General features: G+C 38.4%; 1 protein-coding gene across 1 annotated transcript in view; it reads left to right on the top strand.

The window, feature by feature from the left end:
• LOC148950480 (protein bark beetle-like) overlaps positions 1 to 9,297 on the top strand; it is a 45,030-nt gene extending 35,733 nt beyond the window's left edge. Inside the window, exon 13 of the mRNA XM_089092435.1 lies at positions 8,177 to 9,297. Coding sequence (XP_088948561.1) covers positions 8,177 to 9,154 — 978 coding nt within the window. The 3' untranslated portion in view covers positions 9,155 to 9,297. The remainder of the gene's footprint in view (positions 1 to 8,176) is intronic.
• The last annotated feature ends 9,013 nt before the right edge of the window (positions 9,298 to 18,310 follow it).

Genomic DNA, 18,310 nt, shown 5'->3' with positions numbered 1-18,310 from the left:
GTTGCTCGAACAGTTAATAAAGTAGAGTAAAAAGCATCAACAAGAAAGAACCAAATTTATCTGAACAACTTAAAGAGTTGTATTTATATTTTTTCGGCATCGTTCACCAAAGTATTGCAAGAGCAACGCTTTCGTCTTTGTTTCGTTTATTCTGTATCGAAACCGAATAATTCGATTGTCGTTTCGCCATGGTTTTGTTTCTTCGCCATTGATTAAAATTCTGTAGTTGGAGACGCGTCAACATGCCTAACGTGGTGTGACCAAAGGAAATATTTGTGAAAAAAAATGATGATGCGTTCTCAAGAAATCTCAAAATTCGCTGCTTTTGCTTACAACCAATTTATTCTATATTTCCTGACATCGAATCGATGTTTTTACTTTTAAAATACATCATTCATTTAAACTAGTGCTAGATTACTTTGTCCCGAAGCATAAATCCTGTACCAACTTCTGCTGTTGCTTCGAAAAATGAAGTGTGTTAAGAATATTTCAATTAAAGCTGTTTTAATGGGTCTTTCAGGTCCAGGAACGAAAAAAGGAAATTTTTAGGGGGGGGGGGGGCTCCAACTATGAGAATATTTCGTGGGTGTGTTGATTATAAAAAAATTAACATTTTGATTAAGAAGTGACCAGAGAGTAAGGACGTTTGAATTTTTGGGAGAATCAGCCCCCAAGCTGCCCCCACCTGCGTACGTTCTTATGTAGATCCAAGCCTTTTTATGTTAAATAAAAAGAAAATGGATGCTAGTATTATCAGTGTCTCCTTCTAAACGAAGTACTATTTTTACAAAATGTTGCTTCTATACATTCAGAAAATTTCTATCTATTGGATTTTTAGAGCCGCTTATAGTTATTAAAAGGTTCTTTAATCATATGGCTGCTTTACTTTGCACAAAAACCACTATGTGGTGGCAGTATCGGCAATTTAATTCCCTCTCAGGGTGGCGAATTTGGTCCACACTTCTTACGGGCCTTTTAGCAAAGTAACCACCTGGTCTTGCTGTTTTGACAAGTGCCCTTGATAGCTGCTGAGATTTTAGAAACTTTCCAAACGTTCATTGGAACCAATTTTTTTGGGTTAATAAACATGATTTTTCTAACTTTTCTCTTCGAGTTCTTTACATTTTTCAATAAGGTGTAGGGATTTAGATAGAACGATAGCTTGGCTTTTTGACAAAATAGATATACTGGCAAAATTACTCGTGTATTAATTATAATTACAAAATTATGCTTTGAATATATTATTTATTAAAATTAGATATACTAATTTTGACTGTAAGTTTATTAAAGACCAAGATTAAACAGGTATATTTATGCGTAAGGTGAACAAATATACATTGTTTTTTTTTTTATTCAGGTACTTTATAGTTTTCAATGAGTGTCATATTTCAGACAGTATGAAGCACGACTTTTCAATGATTACTATAGGCTGCACGCCTCCCTCCCCCCCCCCTGCCGAATAAAAACAAAAACTTTTTTAAACATCAGAATCTATAAAAAGTGCCTGATTTAAATATATATATATATATATATATATATATATATATATATATATATATATATATATATATATATATATATATATATATATAGATATATATATATATAAATATAAATATATATATATATATATATATATATATATATATATATATATATATATATATATATATATATGTGTGTGTGTGTGTGTGTGTGTGTGTGTGTGTGTGTGTGTGTGTGTGTGTGTGTGTGTGTGTGTGTGTGTGTGTGTGTGTGTGTGTGTGTGTGTGTGTGTGTGTGTGTGTGTGTGTGTGTGTGTGTGTGTGTGTGTGTGTGTGTGTGTGTGTGTGTGTGTGTGTGTGTGTGTGTGTGTGTGTGTGTGTGTGTATATATATATGTATGTGTGTGTGTGTGTGTGTGTGTGTGTGTGTGTGTGTGTGTGTGTGTGTGTGTGTGTGTGTGTGTGTGTGTGTGTGTGTGTGTGTGTGTGTGTGTGTGTGTGTGTGTGTGTGTGTGTGTGTGTGTGTGTGTGTGTGTGTGTGTGTGTGTGTGTGTGTGTGTGTGTGTGTGTGTGTGTGTGTGTGTGTGTGTGTGTGTGTGTGTGTGTGTGTGTGTGTGTGTGTGTGTGTGTGTGTGTGTGTGTGTGTGTGTGTGTGTGTGTGTGTGTGTGTGTGTGTGTGTGTGTGTGTGTGTGTGTGTGTGTGTGTGTGTGTGTGTGTGTGTGTGTGTGTGTGTGTGTGTGTGTGTGTGTGTGTGTGTGTGTGTGTGTGTGTGTGTGTGTGTGTGTGTGTGTGTGTGTGTGTGTGTGTGTGTGTGTGTGTGTGTGTGTGTGTGTGTGTGTGTGTGTGTGTGTGTGTGTGTGTGTGTGTGTGTGTGTGTGTGTGTGTGTGTGTGTGTGTGTGTGTGTGTGTGTGTGTGTGTGTGTGTGTGTGTGTGTGTGTGTGTGTGTGTGTGTGTGTGTGTGTGTGTGTGTGTGTCTGCGGGCGGGGGCAAGTATTTAGTGAATGTAATGCTAGGTGAGTCAAGCATTAGACTGGATTCTTAGAAAGTGATCTTCTGTAAAAGCAGATATGATTATCTGCTTTTACAGCAGATAATATATTTTATATTTTATTATCTAAAATATAAAATATATTTTATATTTTAGATAATATATTTTATATATTATATAATATATTTTTTATAATATATTTTTTACAGCAAAAAATATTTTAATTGACTTAATTTGGCATTATGACCTAACTGTTGATGAGAAATTGCCCAAAAAATATAAGCAAATACCATATTAGCAGTGCCTGTTTATTCAAAGATTAATAATAGATAAATGGGTAAACCTAATAAAACCATAAAAGTTTCGGGCCCAAAAAACAGATCCATATACGATGTTTGGTTAGAATAGTTAATTTTTAACAGAGACTCTGGATATGGGGTCATCCCCTAACTAAACACTCCGATCAGGGTGGCTGCAACCTCATGTGGCGGGTGGAGCCCACCCCGGGAATATCAGTATCTAGGTTAAACCTAGCTCTAATCAGATTCCAGGCCTAGGGTCGGTTGGGCTAGCGACCATCCACCTGAAAATCAAGTGCTACGCACAGTGACTACATAGCCTTAGATCCGGACCTCCATTTAAGATCTCGACCTACGCGCGTCAACGGACATGCTGACGACGTCAGAAAGACTGACAGACTGAACCTTCTAGACCAAAGGGAGCTTCGAATAGCCACCTGGAATGTTTTGACCCTGAATGCACCTGCATCAAAGAACCTACTTTCTCAAGAACTTCGTAAGAATAAAGTGGCGAGTGCAGGTCTCACAGAAACCCGTCTTACTGGACGTGGAGAAGAGCGAATAGGCTATAAATAATCGTTAGTCTGGTCTGGAGGGAGCAGGAGAAGAACTGGTGTTGGTCTCGCGCTAAACGGCCTTGCTAGAAAGGCCTTACTCTTGCACGAAGCTGTATCGGACAGAATAATGAAGGCCCGCTTTGGGCACAAGCATGGCAAGATGACAATTTTTGTATGCTATGCCCCGACCAACGATTTTGACGACGTAACTAAGGAAGAGTTCTACTCTGCTCTGTCCAGATGTCTGTCAACAGGGCCCACCCACGATGTCGCTGTTCTTCTTGGTGACTTCAATGCTCCAGTGCAAGATGATCTGGGTGTTTGGCGTGGCACACTTGGACCTGTATCCCCCGCCCCACTGAACGATACCTGCCATCGCCTACTCAAACTGTGCCGATCGCATGAACTTGTGATCGCAAACACCTACTTTCAATGCAAAACTATTCACCAGTACACGTGGTATATTAATGAAGGTTGCACAAGGAAGATGATCGACTACGTCATTATCTCTACACGCTGGAGATAATCGCTGAAGAACTGCAGAACTTACAGATCAGCAGAGCTCGGAGATGCAGATCACAGGCTTGTATGTGCTGATGTCCAGCTTCGCCTCCAGTCACAGCGATCGGAAAGAAAACCAGTAGCAGTGGATATTGGGAAACTAAAGGATATATACTCGCCAGAAGTATAGTGTTGAGATATCAAATCGCTTTGAGCTCCTGGGCACACTCAACAACAGCGAAGACGCCTGGAAGTATTTTAAATCACAGACCAGCGAAGCAGCACAGCTGGTGCTTGGCAAGCGAAGTTTCCCGAAGAAATCGTGGCTAACTGACGAAACACTGCAGGTCATAGAGCAAAGGCGGAGGGCAAGACTTCTTGGGGACATGGCCACCTATCGAAGGCTCAATGGAGTGCGGAACAGACTTATTCACCGAGACCGAACTCAGTTTGTTGCAAGGAAAGACAATGAAATCGAACTAGCAGCAAAAAAGAAAGACATGTGTAGCCTGTTCAAGCACCTCCGCGATCTCACAGAAAATAAAACACCAGCATTGGGACCCGTCCTATCCAGGGATGGAACACTTCTCTCTGATGAGGGTTCTTGTCTCGAGCGGTGGAAGGACAACTTCTGCTCACTCCTGAACAACACTAACCCGTCTATGGCTCCTACTGAGAGTCCCAGCCAACCTGGCAGTCCAAGATCCGAAACAGATGCTCCTCCAGGCGAGCCTTTCAGCCCCTCAGAAATTGGAAATGCAGTAAAAAGGCTCAAGAACAATAAAGCTGCCGGTATCTGTGGCCTGAGTTCAGAGCTGCTAAAATATGCAGGTCATTTTATGCTCATGTTTCTCCACACCCTGTTCTCTACAATCTGGCAAACCGAGATAATTCCCGAAGATTGGCGGACGGGTGTCATTATCCCTTTATGGAAGAGGAAAGGTTCTAGAAGCGACTGCTTGAACTACCGTGGAATAACCCTACTGTCTGTCCCAGGAAAACTTTTCTCAATGGTCCTGCTAGATAGATGTCGAAATATCATTCGTAAAATCCGGTGACCGAAGCAAGCTGATTTCATATTGGACCGTTCAACCATCGAGCAAATTTTTACGATCCGACAAATCATCGAAAAACCCACAGAATTCCGACAAAAAGATTTTATTACCTTCGTCGACTGCCGTGCTGCGTTCGACTCAGTGGACCGAGAAGCTCTTTGGCGGATTCTAGAATCGACATGCTTCCCTAAGAAATACTGCAGACTCTTCAAAGCTCTACACCATGGGACGGAGAGCTGTGTTCAAGTGAACGGCCGCCGTAGCCCGTTCTTCCAAATCACGACAGGAGTGCGCCAAGGATGTGCAGTTGCCCCAGAGCTCTTCAATGTCATCATAGACTACGTTATGACTAGGACTACTTCACGTCTCAGCTTTGGACTCAAGTTTGGAGATCGTGTCATTACAGATGCTGATTTTGCCGATGACTTAGCCATTCTGGCGGACTCCATGAAGCAGTTGCTGGAAGCGCTTCGAATCCTACGAGACGAGGCTGCCAAAGTAGGACTGCAGATAAACTGGACTAAAACGAAAAATATGGCCATAGACCCATCCTCTCCTGCTGCCAATCCTTCAGTTAGCCTGGATAGCACCACTAGAATCGAAGTTGTCCAAAGGTTCACCTACCTGGGCTCCATAATTTCTTCAAATGGCTCACTTCTTTCTGAACTACAAGCAAGAATATCCAAAGCGTCTTCTGCCATGGGCAGACTGAACCGTCACCTCTGGCGAAAACCAAACATCAGTCGCACAACAAAGCTGTGGATTTTCAACGCCCTTGTCGGTTCTGTGATGCTCTATGGAGCTGAGACGTGGCAAGCTTCAGCCGCAACCCTCAAGACAATTGATGTCTTTCAGTCGAAGAGCCTGAGGAGGATCGAAGGTCTACGATGGTTTGACTTTGTCAGCAATGAAAAGCTGCTGCCGCTCACCAAGCAGTCTCGGTTTTCGACCCAAGCAGCCGAGCGAACACTACGATGGTTCGGACACCTACTTCGAATGCCTCCTCACATGCCTGCGAAAACGATCCATGACTTCGACCCTGTCAAAGCCGGTTGGAAGCGACCTCGCGGCCGACCGAAGAAACAATGGTCTGACAGCCTGTCCGAGTTCCTGGCGATGGCAAATATCAGGTTGAGCGATGTGCAAACGCTTGCCATGGACCGAAGTGGATGGAGGAGGCAGACGTCACTCTCTACGCCGAGCAGCGCCCGGCAGGAGACATAAGTCAAGTCAAGTAAGTCAGGGAAAAATTGCGAAAGCGTAGAAGTAAACCTAGGTCTCTTGCTCCCTTGAGTGACGCAATTTTACTCTTCTTCTTCCAATTAAGATTCCATTCAACCTAAGAAACCAGATATCTCATTTCAAAAACTTGATTCATAATATTGGGACCAAAACAAACATTATTCATGGAATTTATCTAAACTTGTGAGACTAAGAAATATGTAACTAGTTGTACTAACGTTAAAACGTAGAGAATTAAGACCTGTAAATATATTCAGGTGCTTTAAAGCATCACGTGACCAATGAGATCTTGAACAATCACATCTGCAGCAAATTTCAAACAGAGCTCTGAAAAAAGTGTTACGATCTTTTTACTGAAAATCTAATGATGGGGAGGGAAGGTTTGTTGGAGGAGCCGCATGCTCCTCTTTTGCCTCTTGATACACATTGAATATACACACTTGTATGATGGCATTCAAATTAGGTGTCACATGCCCATGCTTTTGCTAAAAAGTAGATGGGAAGTTGGACAGTAGTTGCTGGAGGGGATACGAACCAATTTGGACATTATATTAAATAGACGCAAACTGATTTCATTCTATGGCCTCACTTCAAGAAAATTTAGGGAAGTGGAAAATTTATTTTCAATATCTTCAATATTTCATTTTCAATATTTCAATTTATTTTCAATATTTTAATATCAATATCTACGTGGGAAAGGGGTAAATTTGTCGTTTTTGCAATTTTCCTCAAAGAAAACAACAGACGGCATTTTTCAATGAATATACCCCCAAAAGAGATATTTTCCAAAACCTAGGGAGGGGGAGGCACCGATCCCCCCTCCCCCCAATTGACGCCATTGTTTACATGTTTTCAATTTAAATAATGTGCCCCTCTCCCAACGACCAAGACATTCAAAAATACCTTTTTATTCGGGTGTTATCAGTAATATTTGTGTGTTTTCATTGGTAAAACTGGAAAAAATGACAAATTTACCCCCCCCCCCCCCTCTCTCCTAATTTGATAAATAAATTTGGTACGCCTTCTTCCCTAATTTTTAGGAATAGACCCCAGTGGTGCGGGCTTTAACTCATGGATAAGCGACAGCCCTAAGTATGTGTGTATAGATGACCTCCCAGAGGTCATCTCTTGAAAAAAGGATTCCAAGTATTCCAGAAAACTTAGTATTCTGCTACAATTGATTGCCTATTTTCAGTAAACAAGTTCTTACAGGAAGCATAAAAACTTCTAACATATAATGTTAACGAGAAATTCGCCTGTAAGATCAACAAATCTGCTTTGGTTACTAATGGCAGTGTTTTGTCCAGGCCGTACCGTCCCAGTTCAGTTAAAATCAGAGCCAATTGCTGCTTGAACTCAGACGAAGAAAGATCTTGGGCTGTTTGAAAGATTAAAGCTGGAGGTTGCCAAAAAAAAACTTCATTCTCAAGTGTTACTTCAGATCCGTAGAGGGAATGATCAATCTAATCTCATCTATCTTCGACACGTAATTTTTTGTGGCTTTGCCCCCCCCCCCCTCTACCCATCCACCCCTGGTTACGCCGTTTTCTTTAGCTCTTGAAATTCCATGGGACCCTCCAAAAACAAAATCCTCCATACGGACCTGATATACAAACTAGGTTTCGGTGTAGGTATCCTTAAATCCAACTTTTTCAATTCATTGTTTTCATAGGTCAAGTGTTTACTGGACACTAATTTCCACTTGAAAAGTGTATTCTTGACATAAAGTTGTACTGTTTAATTTATGTTATATATCTGTGGCCTGATCAGCACATATATTTGTTGTTGTTTTTTTCCAGCAGGGGTCAAATAAAAAAAAAAATATATCAGCATACAAATTTTGAGATTTCAGGGGAGAGGGTCAGTTGGCATGAACCTAAACGCCACTACTTCCTCATATTTTTTGAGGCTCGATATATATAGTACGGCACTAAACATAGATTAGTATAAAAAATTCTGTTATAATCTGCTATTAGAGCATGAGTGACTTATAGCTCTCTTTCTCTGTTATATACTTTATATACATGTTTTTTCGTGTTTTTTTTTTAGCAAAAGCTGGTATCCTCAGCCCAACGTTTCTCGATGTCCGATAATAGTTCAGACTCAATGGAAAAGTCTCAAGCAGCAACATCAGTGATCGATGACACTCAGTCTTACGAGATATATGAAACGGACAACACATTTCGCGACTTTGACCAAACATTTGAAAATAGTCAAAAAAATGGTGAATTTGAGTCTTATCGCTACCCCCCAACCCCTTCGGACAATATTTCTAGAGCTACAAGTGAATACTGGGATAGTACAGATCAGAGTAGGAACATTAGCATGAACGCTGATAGTGTTAGATATAAACAAGTTCATTCGGTAGGTCTGCCTGATCCTAAAAGTGTTGAATATGGCAGGGCTCATTTAACAACACCTTCTGAGCCACACTACAGCACTCTAAGAACGATAGGTCCGTCTGACTATTCACGTATTCAGGGGAGACCTGTCCCTCCCCTCCCGTCTGTTTATTCATCCGCTAGTAGTTTTGGGCGAGGCTTAGATAGGAGCCTTGACGACACAAATGTTGCCAATTCTGTTCGTGCAAATTCTAGTGATTTTCTTGATCAAAAGGAACCTCTTTATAGTGAAGAAAGATCTGTGATGACTTCATTTAAAGCGGGATCACGTGTACGATGTCCATTACCACTAACCCTTCCGCCACCCCCAGCAGTACCACAAAGAGTGTCAGCGTTCCCTCCCCTTGAACCAGAACGCCCCACAACAGTTGCATCTTTTTTATCGGAACCAACAAGAGCCAAGAGTCCTGCTCTAAGTTTACGCGCTCGCTCTCAAATATTACTTGAAACGGACTTTGAAGATCAAAAAGTGACTCATCGTGGTAGTACCCGATCTCAAGTGCTTGAAACAGATATAGATGCTCTTGCATTAAACAGAGTGCATGCTCAAACAACGCCACATTTGCCTGATATAGGCCGTATGAGTGTCAGATCTAAAAGCCAGCCCATAGAAACTGCCATGTAACTTGAAGTGCAGCAAATCTTTTATATTAATCCTAATGACATTTTGTATCCTTATATCGTGTTTTATTGTTCAAATTTGTTGTATAGTGCCTTAGTTTTTTGAACAAATTTTAAACTTTTTAAGTAAACAGAGAAAGAACCAAAGCTCTTATGATTTGATGTAAAATGATGAGCCGAAGAGAAACAGGCGAATGTCCTCATTCGGTGGTTCAATAAGTGTCCCTCTTTCAAGGTCCAAAAGTCTATAAAATGTCAAAAGAAATCAATACTAATTAACCTGTGCATAAACAATTAGTAGAACAATAGGGAAATTTTTTATATAAGACGTTGGAACGCAACTTTAAATGAATATTTCGACCCTATAGGGAAGTTTTTATATAAGACAGTGGAACGCAACTTTAAATGAATATTTTGATCCTACATCCAAGGGCCGTCCTTTATTGTTTTTTTTTCTTCATTTGTTTTTCTGACGACGGCCCTTGGATATAGGGTCAAAATATTCATTTAAATTTGCATTTCACTGTCTTATAAAAAAAAAAATTCCCTATTGTTATACTTATTGTTTGATGGAAAGGCAGTGTGGTCTTCGTCGCTATTTAAACCTGTGCATGCTATAGACACCATTGTCCTTTAGTAAACCAGATCACCACCCAAGCGATATCTTTTACATCAGAACAAACCAGAGCCAAATTGAGGATAGCATGGCATCTAAAATTGTTCACTCAAGGGTCAGTGAAAGCATATTTTTGAACTGTTATTTCCCCCATCTTAAGGTGCAATAATTCTTGTGGTGAAATATGGCTCTGAAGCATGGGCGCTCCGAAATGAAGATTTGAGGAAGAATCTTCGGATGAAGATTTGCTAGATGTTTTCCTGAGAAATTGCCTACGGATTGTTCTGGGTACCCGGCTGACTGACCTTATGTCAAATAGTATGTTCTACAAAAAGTGTGGTCCAATCCAGCTTTTTAGGGCTATAATGAAAGAAAGGCTGAGATGGCTAGGTCCCATTCTGTGAATGTAAGATGACAGATTGCCGAAAATTGTCCTTTTCGGCCAACCGTCTAGGGCTAAACGGAAAACAGGTCGTCCTCGTCTTGGATGGGAGGACGTCATAAATAAATATTTAAAGGAAATGGGTACTTCCTATGAGGGTGTAAAGAGGGAGGTTTTTAGTAGGTTGGGATGGAGGAGGAGCGTGCGCAGATGTTTTGGCCTCAGGTGGCTTTGTGCTGCAGTGAGTTGTTAGTAGTAGTAGTAGTAGTAGTTTTTTACTAGCCTTGTACTCTAAATTAAGCTGTATAAATTTCTATATTTTTTTTTTTTTTTGTATCTGTATTTCTCTCTGGAATTTCTTTGCTTAATCAATTTTCTGGTGTGTGTTCTTCTGTTAAGCCAAACATACACACTGAACTGAACAAATATTTTTACATTTTTCATAGTTATTTTTTTAATCTTGTTGATGTATTTTGTATTTTTAGGCAACTGTAAACAATGTCGGGACCTGTTACATCAAATAAGGTGGGGTTCATTACTTATCAAATCTTTTACTTATTTTGTAATAATAAGTAAAAGATTAACAAATCACAAAATAACAAATTTACAATAAATAGAAAAGTGCAAAAACGAGTATTTTTTGAAGAATAAATACACCTTCTTATACCTTTCGTAGGGTATACCCTTCGTAGCGGTGCTGAAGCTGTAATGCTGGGTTATTTGCAATTTGTCCTTTAAATCGTGTTTCAGGGTTTTAATTATGAGATAACTTTCCGGAATTGGTCATCATCATCATGGGATGGTTCTACTCCGATTTTACAACGCTTACTTAATCCGTTACTTTGAAACAGATGACAGATAGCAACAGGGTTTTGTAATAAAAGACATCAAATTTGCTAGTTCATGCCACAAGATTTCCCAAGCTTTATTTTCCCAATTTCATCTATTATTTTACATTTTTGTTGGCTGGATCCATCACTATTGCCTGCTGATTTAAAAGAAGATGATCCGACACCATCGGAGTCTACAGGAAAAGGTAATCCGATCTTCAAGTAATAATTATGTCAAAGCTATTCAAAATAATAAGTCTATGCTTGTAACACGCTCTTCATCTTGTTTTCAACTGACACAGGAAATGGTTATGGTTACACTGGTTACACTATGCTTACACGGAAATGGTTACAGGGGAATTTTATATAACCATTTCTATTAAACCTTGATTTTCCTATTTCTTACCTGTAAATTTGCATCAATGGAAAAAACAACGCATTAAAAATATCAGTAAGAAACTAATAATGAAATAGAACAAGGTATAAGATTAAGGAGGTTACTCAATAGTTTAATAATATGAGGTTAGTAATTTATCATTTTTCATTTCGGTTTCTACATTCTTTCCTACTTCGGGAGGCTCCTCGTCTAGATAGGAAAAAAGGCATTATAAAATAGGCTATACATACTCTCATCAAATTTATGTTCGCTTAATCGAAAGCTTAATTATATTGTGATATGGCCATCCAAAAGCGAAAGGCATTATTGCCATGGTTGATCACTTAATACCAGCATCATTTTTATCAACAATATAAGTAACGTCAAGCCGAAGAGGTTGTCTTACCCTAAAATTAGTTTTCTTTAACTCTCATTTATAGTATATATTAACAAGTTTCAACAAAACATGTTACGAGTTCTAGAAGCTTACGCTTGTCCAAGGGATCTATGACCACAGAAATGAACGATAGTGACGGTTAACGAAACACACAAACAAATATAATGAAACTTCATTGTTGTCCTCCCCAGACCCAAATAATAACTGTGCTAGTTGCTGTCGAGGATGGAAGGTCAACATCTCAGAGGACGAGAATTATTGCCGGGCGTGACGGGAACAGGGTTGCCACTCAGCCGGTTTTTTTGGTGCCACTTTGGGAAGCAAAATAATGTCAATTTTGTATAAAAAGTGTCATTTTCCAAAAATTTGCCGCTCGCGACGCGTCGCGTCGCGCGCGCTCATATCAACAAGCTTTTCAAATTAAAAATACTTGTCAATCCGTGTGGGAGCCCCTCCCGCGTGGGTTACCGCATCTTTAAATTCTCCAACATGAAATGTCGGATCTAATACCATCTATCAACTATAAAAAAGAAATTTTGATTTTTCTTAGTCAATGCTGATTTCCGGCTTTGCGCAGCAATTCCACTCTTCTCAACTTTCCAGCCCCCCTCCTAAAAACCCGCTAAAACGCAAATGGTACTTACTGTATAAAATAGGAACTCGTTCCAGAAAGTACTTTCTTCTCTTTTTTTCTGAGCAGTCTTTGTTCATAGCGTGAAAAAGCAACGGAAAAAGAAAAGAGGAAATACCTTCAGTTTTTTTTCTTTTGAGAAAACGGAAAAAAAAGGGACAGCAATACTCGTCTATATTGAGAGTTTTTCATCCAGTTTTTCCATAAAATGGACTATCTGGATAATTACAGTGCATTCAGGTGCTTGAAACTTTTCTTTTCTCCAAAAATGCTGAAGAGAATGCCACTAACATAGATCGTTGCTATAGATGACCCTATGATAAACACAACTAATAGTGGTTCAGACACTAACTCTTTCAAATAATTTATTTGGAAAAAGCTAGTGGAAAAACAATAAGATAGCTATATCATCTAACCCGTTTATCACAACCTGAATAGAATAAGTTTCACGAGAACTCTCGCCACTCCCGGTAAATTTGTCTTTAAGATGTCTCCAGGGACTAGGGCATAGCAACAGTCAACTAGCATTTTAAGTATCAATATGAAAGCACCTTTATCATAAAACACGAGCATTTAGAGTATTAATTAAAAAAACTTTTTCCACAAAATAAGTTTTTCAAAGAAAAGTAAAGAACTCCATTAAACAGAAAATGAGCAAAAATATTGTAAAATAACTTACCAGGCTCGAAACTACCACAAATCAGCATCGATAAATAAATGATACCCAAAACGAACAGAAATCAAAATAAATAACCGATTAACATAAGTTGAGCGCAAAACCCTTATGCCTTTCCAAGGCCAGAGCAAAATTTGCACTTTACTGAAAAAAAAACAAATGAATGTGTATTGTCAGTTCAATATACATATACTGATATTTAGTTATCAAAATGTTAATATTATTTGATTTATTAAAGCTATGAAAGTAAAAAAAATTTATATTTTTTTCAGTAAAGTGCAAATTTTGTTCTGGCCTTGGGAAGGCATAGGGGTTTTGCGCCCAACTTATGTTAATTTCTGCTCGTTTTGAGTTTAACTCGGTTATTTATTTCAATTTCTGTTCGTTTTGGGTTTTATTTATTTATCGATGCTGATTTGTGGTAGTTTCGAGCTTGGTAGATTATTTTATTTTTGCTCACTTTTTGTTTGATGGAGTTCTTTACTTTTCTTCGAAAAAGCTTATTTTGTGGAAAAAGTTTTTTTTAATTAATTTCTGTTCGTTTTATATTGACATAGTCTTTTCAGGGAAAAAGAAAATAATACTTTAAATCTTTTCGTTTTTTTGGCCTGCTATTTGTATGCTCGAGAAAAAGTTTCAGCAATTTTTAATAACATACACCCTTTTAAAAATCTGGACACAAATAGTACAGTTTAACTTAGTTTCACACCTCCTCTAGTTGATCTGAAATGGAAAACTTGATACCGTTCGCAAAACAAATCAGTTTATTTTCTTTAATAGCTTTGATACACTTACACGAGTTGGATTTGGTTAAATTTTAAGGGCAGAAGTAGCCACGAAAGTTCGAACATAATACCCTCAGTCGTTCTTGGGATACTGCTGAGACGCCTTATAGGGAATTAGTATTACCACAGTGCATTTTGATTTAATCTTAAGGCAACATTTAGTTTTTAAACATAATGGGAGGATGGGAGTGGAAGGGGGATTATTTGCCCTCCAATAACTTTCGAATATTAAAAAGGGCATCAGCTCTTTCTATTTTCAATCGAATGAGGCCCTTTCAAAGTTCCCACGGCAACTCCTTTGATACGAAGTGCCCTGGTCTAAACAACAACAAATATTACTAATCACTTTCGACTATTAAAAATAGCACTAGCCCTTTGAATTCAAATCGAATGAGCCCTTTTCTGAAGTTTCTACGACAACGTCTTATATAAAAACCTTATTTGCCCCCAGGACATAATTTAAAACCCTTGCCCTGAGGGCTGTGGTGGAGTATCCTCCTCAAAAACATATTTTCTATCTTTAAATCAACTACGCTGAACAAAAAGGCTATCTCAAAATTTTTATTGTATGTGTTTGGGGTAATGATGGGCGGGGGGGGGGGGGGCTAGTTGCCCTCCAATCACTTTCGACTATTAAAAAGGGCACTAGCCCTTTGAATCTCCAATCTAATGAGCTTTTTTTTGAAGTTTCTACTACATCGCCTTCTATAAAAAGAGTATATGCCCCCTGGGCATAACTTAAAACCTTGCTCTGAGGGTTGTGGGGGAGTGTCCTCCTCAAAACATATTTTCTATCTGGAAATCAACCACGCTGAACAAAATGGCTATCTAAAAATTTTGATTGGATGTGTTTGGGTGAACGATGGACTTGGGGGGGCTAGTTGCCCTCCAATCACATTCAACTATTAAAAAAGACACTGGCCCTTTGAATTTCCAATCAAATGAGCCCCTTTTGAAGTTATTATGACAACGCCTTCTATAAAAACCTTATATACCCCAGGATATAACTTAAAACCCTTGCCCCGAGGGTTGTTGGGGAGTCCGGAAATCGTCTCTGTCCTCTTCATTGCCAAGTATTTTGTACCAAAGATCACTGGGTGATCTTCTCTTATCAGTGATAAGAATAAGAATATAAAATTTTCTCACACACAGAAAGAGACAAACACGTTTACATTTTCCACCGCACAGAAAGATTCTTGCATCCAATATTTGCCGCGCGCGGAGTTAAGATAAGAATCGTAATTGACAGAAAAAGAATATTGATTCATATCTACATTGACAGTTTTCCTTCCGGTTTTTTTGTCTGAAAAAATTCTTTTTTTGTAAAATAATGCTACTTAGCAAAAAAAGTGCCACTTTTGCTAAAAAGTGTCCTAATAGTGTCAGGTGTCGCGAAAAGTGCCATTGAAAAAAAAGTGTCAAAAGTGACACTAAAGTGTCACCGGTGGCAACCCTGGACGGAAAACTATTGCATAGATGCACGATTTTTGGTAACCACCGCTTGGTTTAAAAGGGGAGAACGGACACGAAATGCTTTGGTAAAGAATAGCCTAGATATTATTCGTAAATATTATATTAGTAGATAGATAATTTATTTAGTTATAAGTGATGTCACACCATTGCAAAGCATTTTTGATTATTGAATGCGAAGGAAAATTTTATTGAATAGGGGTAGTTAGATAATATATTGAAAGAATCAAAATCAATAAAGCTTAGACATTCTCTATTGCTTAAGATATTACTAAATTTTACGATACATTAACCGACCGTATATTAGTAACAAACAAATAGTTCATCAAATACCTGTCAAAGACGGGAAGTGGGTGAAATTTCACGAAGTAGAATACGAGGTAATGACGGAAAAAATGAACAAAATGAGGGAAAAAATAATGTAGTGAAGAATGAAATATAAAATGAAGGAAGAAATTAACAGAATGAAGAGATAAATTAACAGAATGAACGAAGAAAATGTTTTGTTTGGTTGTCATAGCCATCTATAGCGGGAAATGCCTGGTTTAGGTTCCCAAGACTGATCTATTCAGTTTTGTGTTGATTACAGGAGGTTCAATATCACCTCTGAGACGAATATATACCCAATGCATTAATATGCAATTGCATAAATTTACATAAATTGCATAGATTATGCAATGCATAAATATAAACTTTATAATTTGACAGGCTCTGGCATCTGCTTTTATTGTTACTTCAGAACTGTGATTTCTAAATGTTATTCGTTATTTAAAAGCTAAGACTATGAGGTAGGGTGGTGTTATCCCAAACGTTTGAGTACGGCGAGCACCCTATTATTAAGATTCACCAGAAATTTTCACCAGCACACTGTTGTAATTTACCCATTGTTTATATACAAGGTTGGCTATTGGGGAAGGGGGTTCATGTTGTATCCTGAGTCTCCAAAAAGGCCAATAACGTTAAGATAAAACTTTAAGAAAATATTGAGGGGAATGCAAAATAAAATCAAAGCATGCCATATGCAGCCATCCCTTCTCCCTCTTGCCTGTGTCATTTGCACTTTACTGAAAACGGATTATATTTTCAATAAAACACAAATGACACTGCAGGATTTAGAATTTTAAAATTAGGGAAGGAGACAATAGCTAAGCTCTTATTTGTACTGATTTTTGTTCGTTTTAAGTTTTGTTTGAGTATTAAACTTAAGTTTTACTCATTTTAACATTTATTTATTCGTTTATATTAGTGCCAGTTGCATGTTTATTTGCTTGATTGTCTATTAATTTATGTTCGTTTTGGGTTTCATTTATTCTTGAATAGCAATTTCTTATGTTTTCAGTTTAAATAGTAATTTATTTCTGTTGGTCTTTAGTTTAATATGGCTCTTTACTTTTCTTTCAAAAACTTCTTTTTTGTATTTTTTTTCTAATTAACTTAATGTAGAAAACCTCAATTTTAATTATGTTAAGCTTGTTACGATTGTTCAGACTTGAACTTATTTATTACTTAAATGGATGACTGTGGTATATATTCAATATATTCATGATTATGATGGAGCTTGTGCATTCTGCGCTGCTAAACTTTGTGCAGTCAAATTTTCATGAAGGAGTGGATAATGAAATTATCGCCATATAGGCGGCTGACTTTTTTGATGAAAAGTTTATTATGATAGCTAAAACTGACCTATGGTCTCGAGTTTTCGTGGGCGATCTAGCTAATTACCATCACATAAAGAATATGATTGAGACCTTTCAGAACTGTGAGTCTCATGATTTTATTTTGCCTACTTACGTGATTATTTTGCCTACCGAGGTTCCTGTCATTCCAGCCGTTGCATATTCAAGCCTCGCATCAAGGCTTCTAAACATTGATTCTGAACTCAAGCAAATCCGTGAGAAAATGGTGTCTTATGATCTAAATTTCCCTCTTCGTAGTGACCCCAGGCCCCAGCCAATCGCTGATAAGCATGCCATTATTGTCATTTCAAAAGTTCCATATCACCTTAATAATCCTGCAAGACGCCGTGAAGTGATTGACCTTATACCTGGTCATGAATGTATTCATAGCATAAAGCCCTCCGGCGATAAATTGGTGGTGCAGTTTGATCAGACTGCTGCTAAGGACTATTGCGTTTCTGTTACCTCTGTAATGAGCAACTGTGACGTCAAAGTAAATGAAGCAAAATATATCGGTATTATGAAAGGTTTATCAAATGCCTTTGACGTGGGCATGCTAACTGGTTGCGAACATATTAAGGATGCAAAACAAATTAGCAATTCTTTTGCTGCTGAAGTGGTTTTCGAAAATGCAATTGCTATTACTAATGCGCTGAAGCTTGGCGTGAAAGTTGTTTATGATATTTTCCGTGTTCATGAGTTCCAGTGTCCACCGAGGTGCTGTTATAATTGTCAATCGCCCAATCACCTGAAGGTCACTTGTAATAACCCTAAACGTTGCTCCCGCTGTGCAGAAGAGCATGAATTGTCGCTCGATTCCCCGTGCCAGGCTTACCCTAAATGTGCTAATTGTCATGGCAATCATGTTTCATTTTCTCTAAAATGCGGAATCCTTCGTAATGCTGTAGCTAAACGTTCTAGTCAGCTAAGAAAATGACTATTAAAATCGAATTTCCTATATGCTCATTCAACATTAACGAAACGAAGGATAAGGATGATTCTTTGAATCAGAAACTATCTAATTTTGACATTTTGTTTCTACAAGAACACCTCTTGCCCTTGGTGAGTTTGAACTCCCTTCGCAGGAATAAAGAACACTTGGTTTCCGCTAGAAGTGCCCGAAAAACTTTCGGGAGACCTTCAGGCGGGCTGGCCTGCCTGTTAAAACAGAAACTAGTCCCGCTATCCTCAGTGTGTTATCGTGAATGTGATTATTTCATTGCAATCTGTTTTGCTAACCTAGTTCTTATTAATGTATACCTCCCTTGCGACCAAAGATCCTTTTCCTCACTAACAAAGTATACTAAAGCATGTGCATCGC

Source organism: Artemia sp. Qi Xiang Cuo, chromosome 7 (genome assembly GCF_049724085.1).
Source record: "Artemia sp. Qi Xiang Cuo chromosome 7, ASM4972408v1, whole genome shotgun sequence".
Classification (NCBI taxonomy): Eukaryota; Metazoa; Arthropoda; class Branchiopoda; order Anostraca; family Artemiidae; genus Artemia; species Artemia sp. Qi Xiang Cuo.
This window is presented reverse-complemented; position numbering and strand designations above follow the sequence as displayed.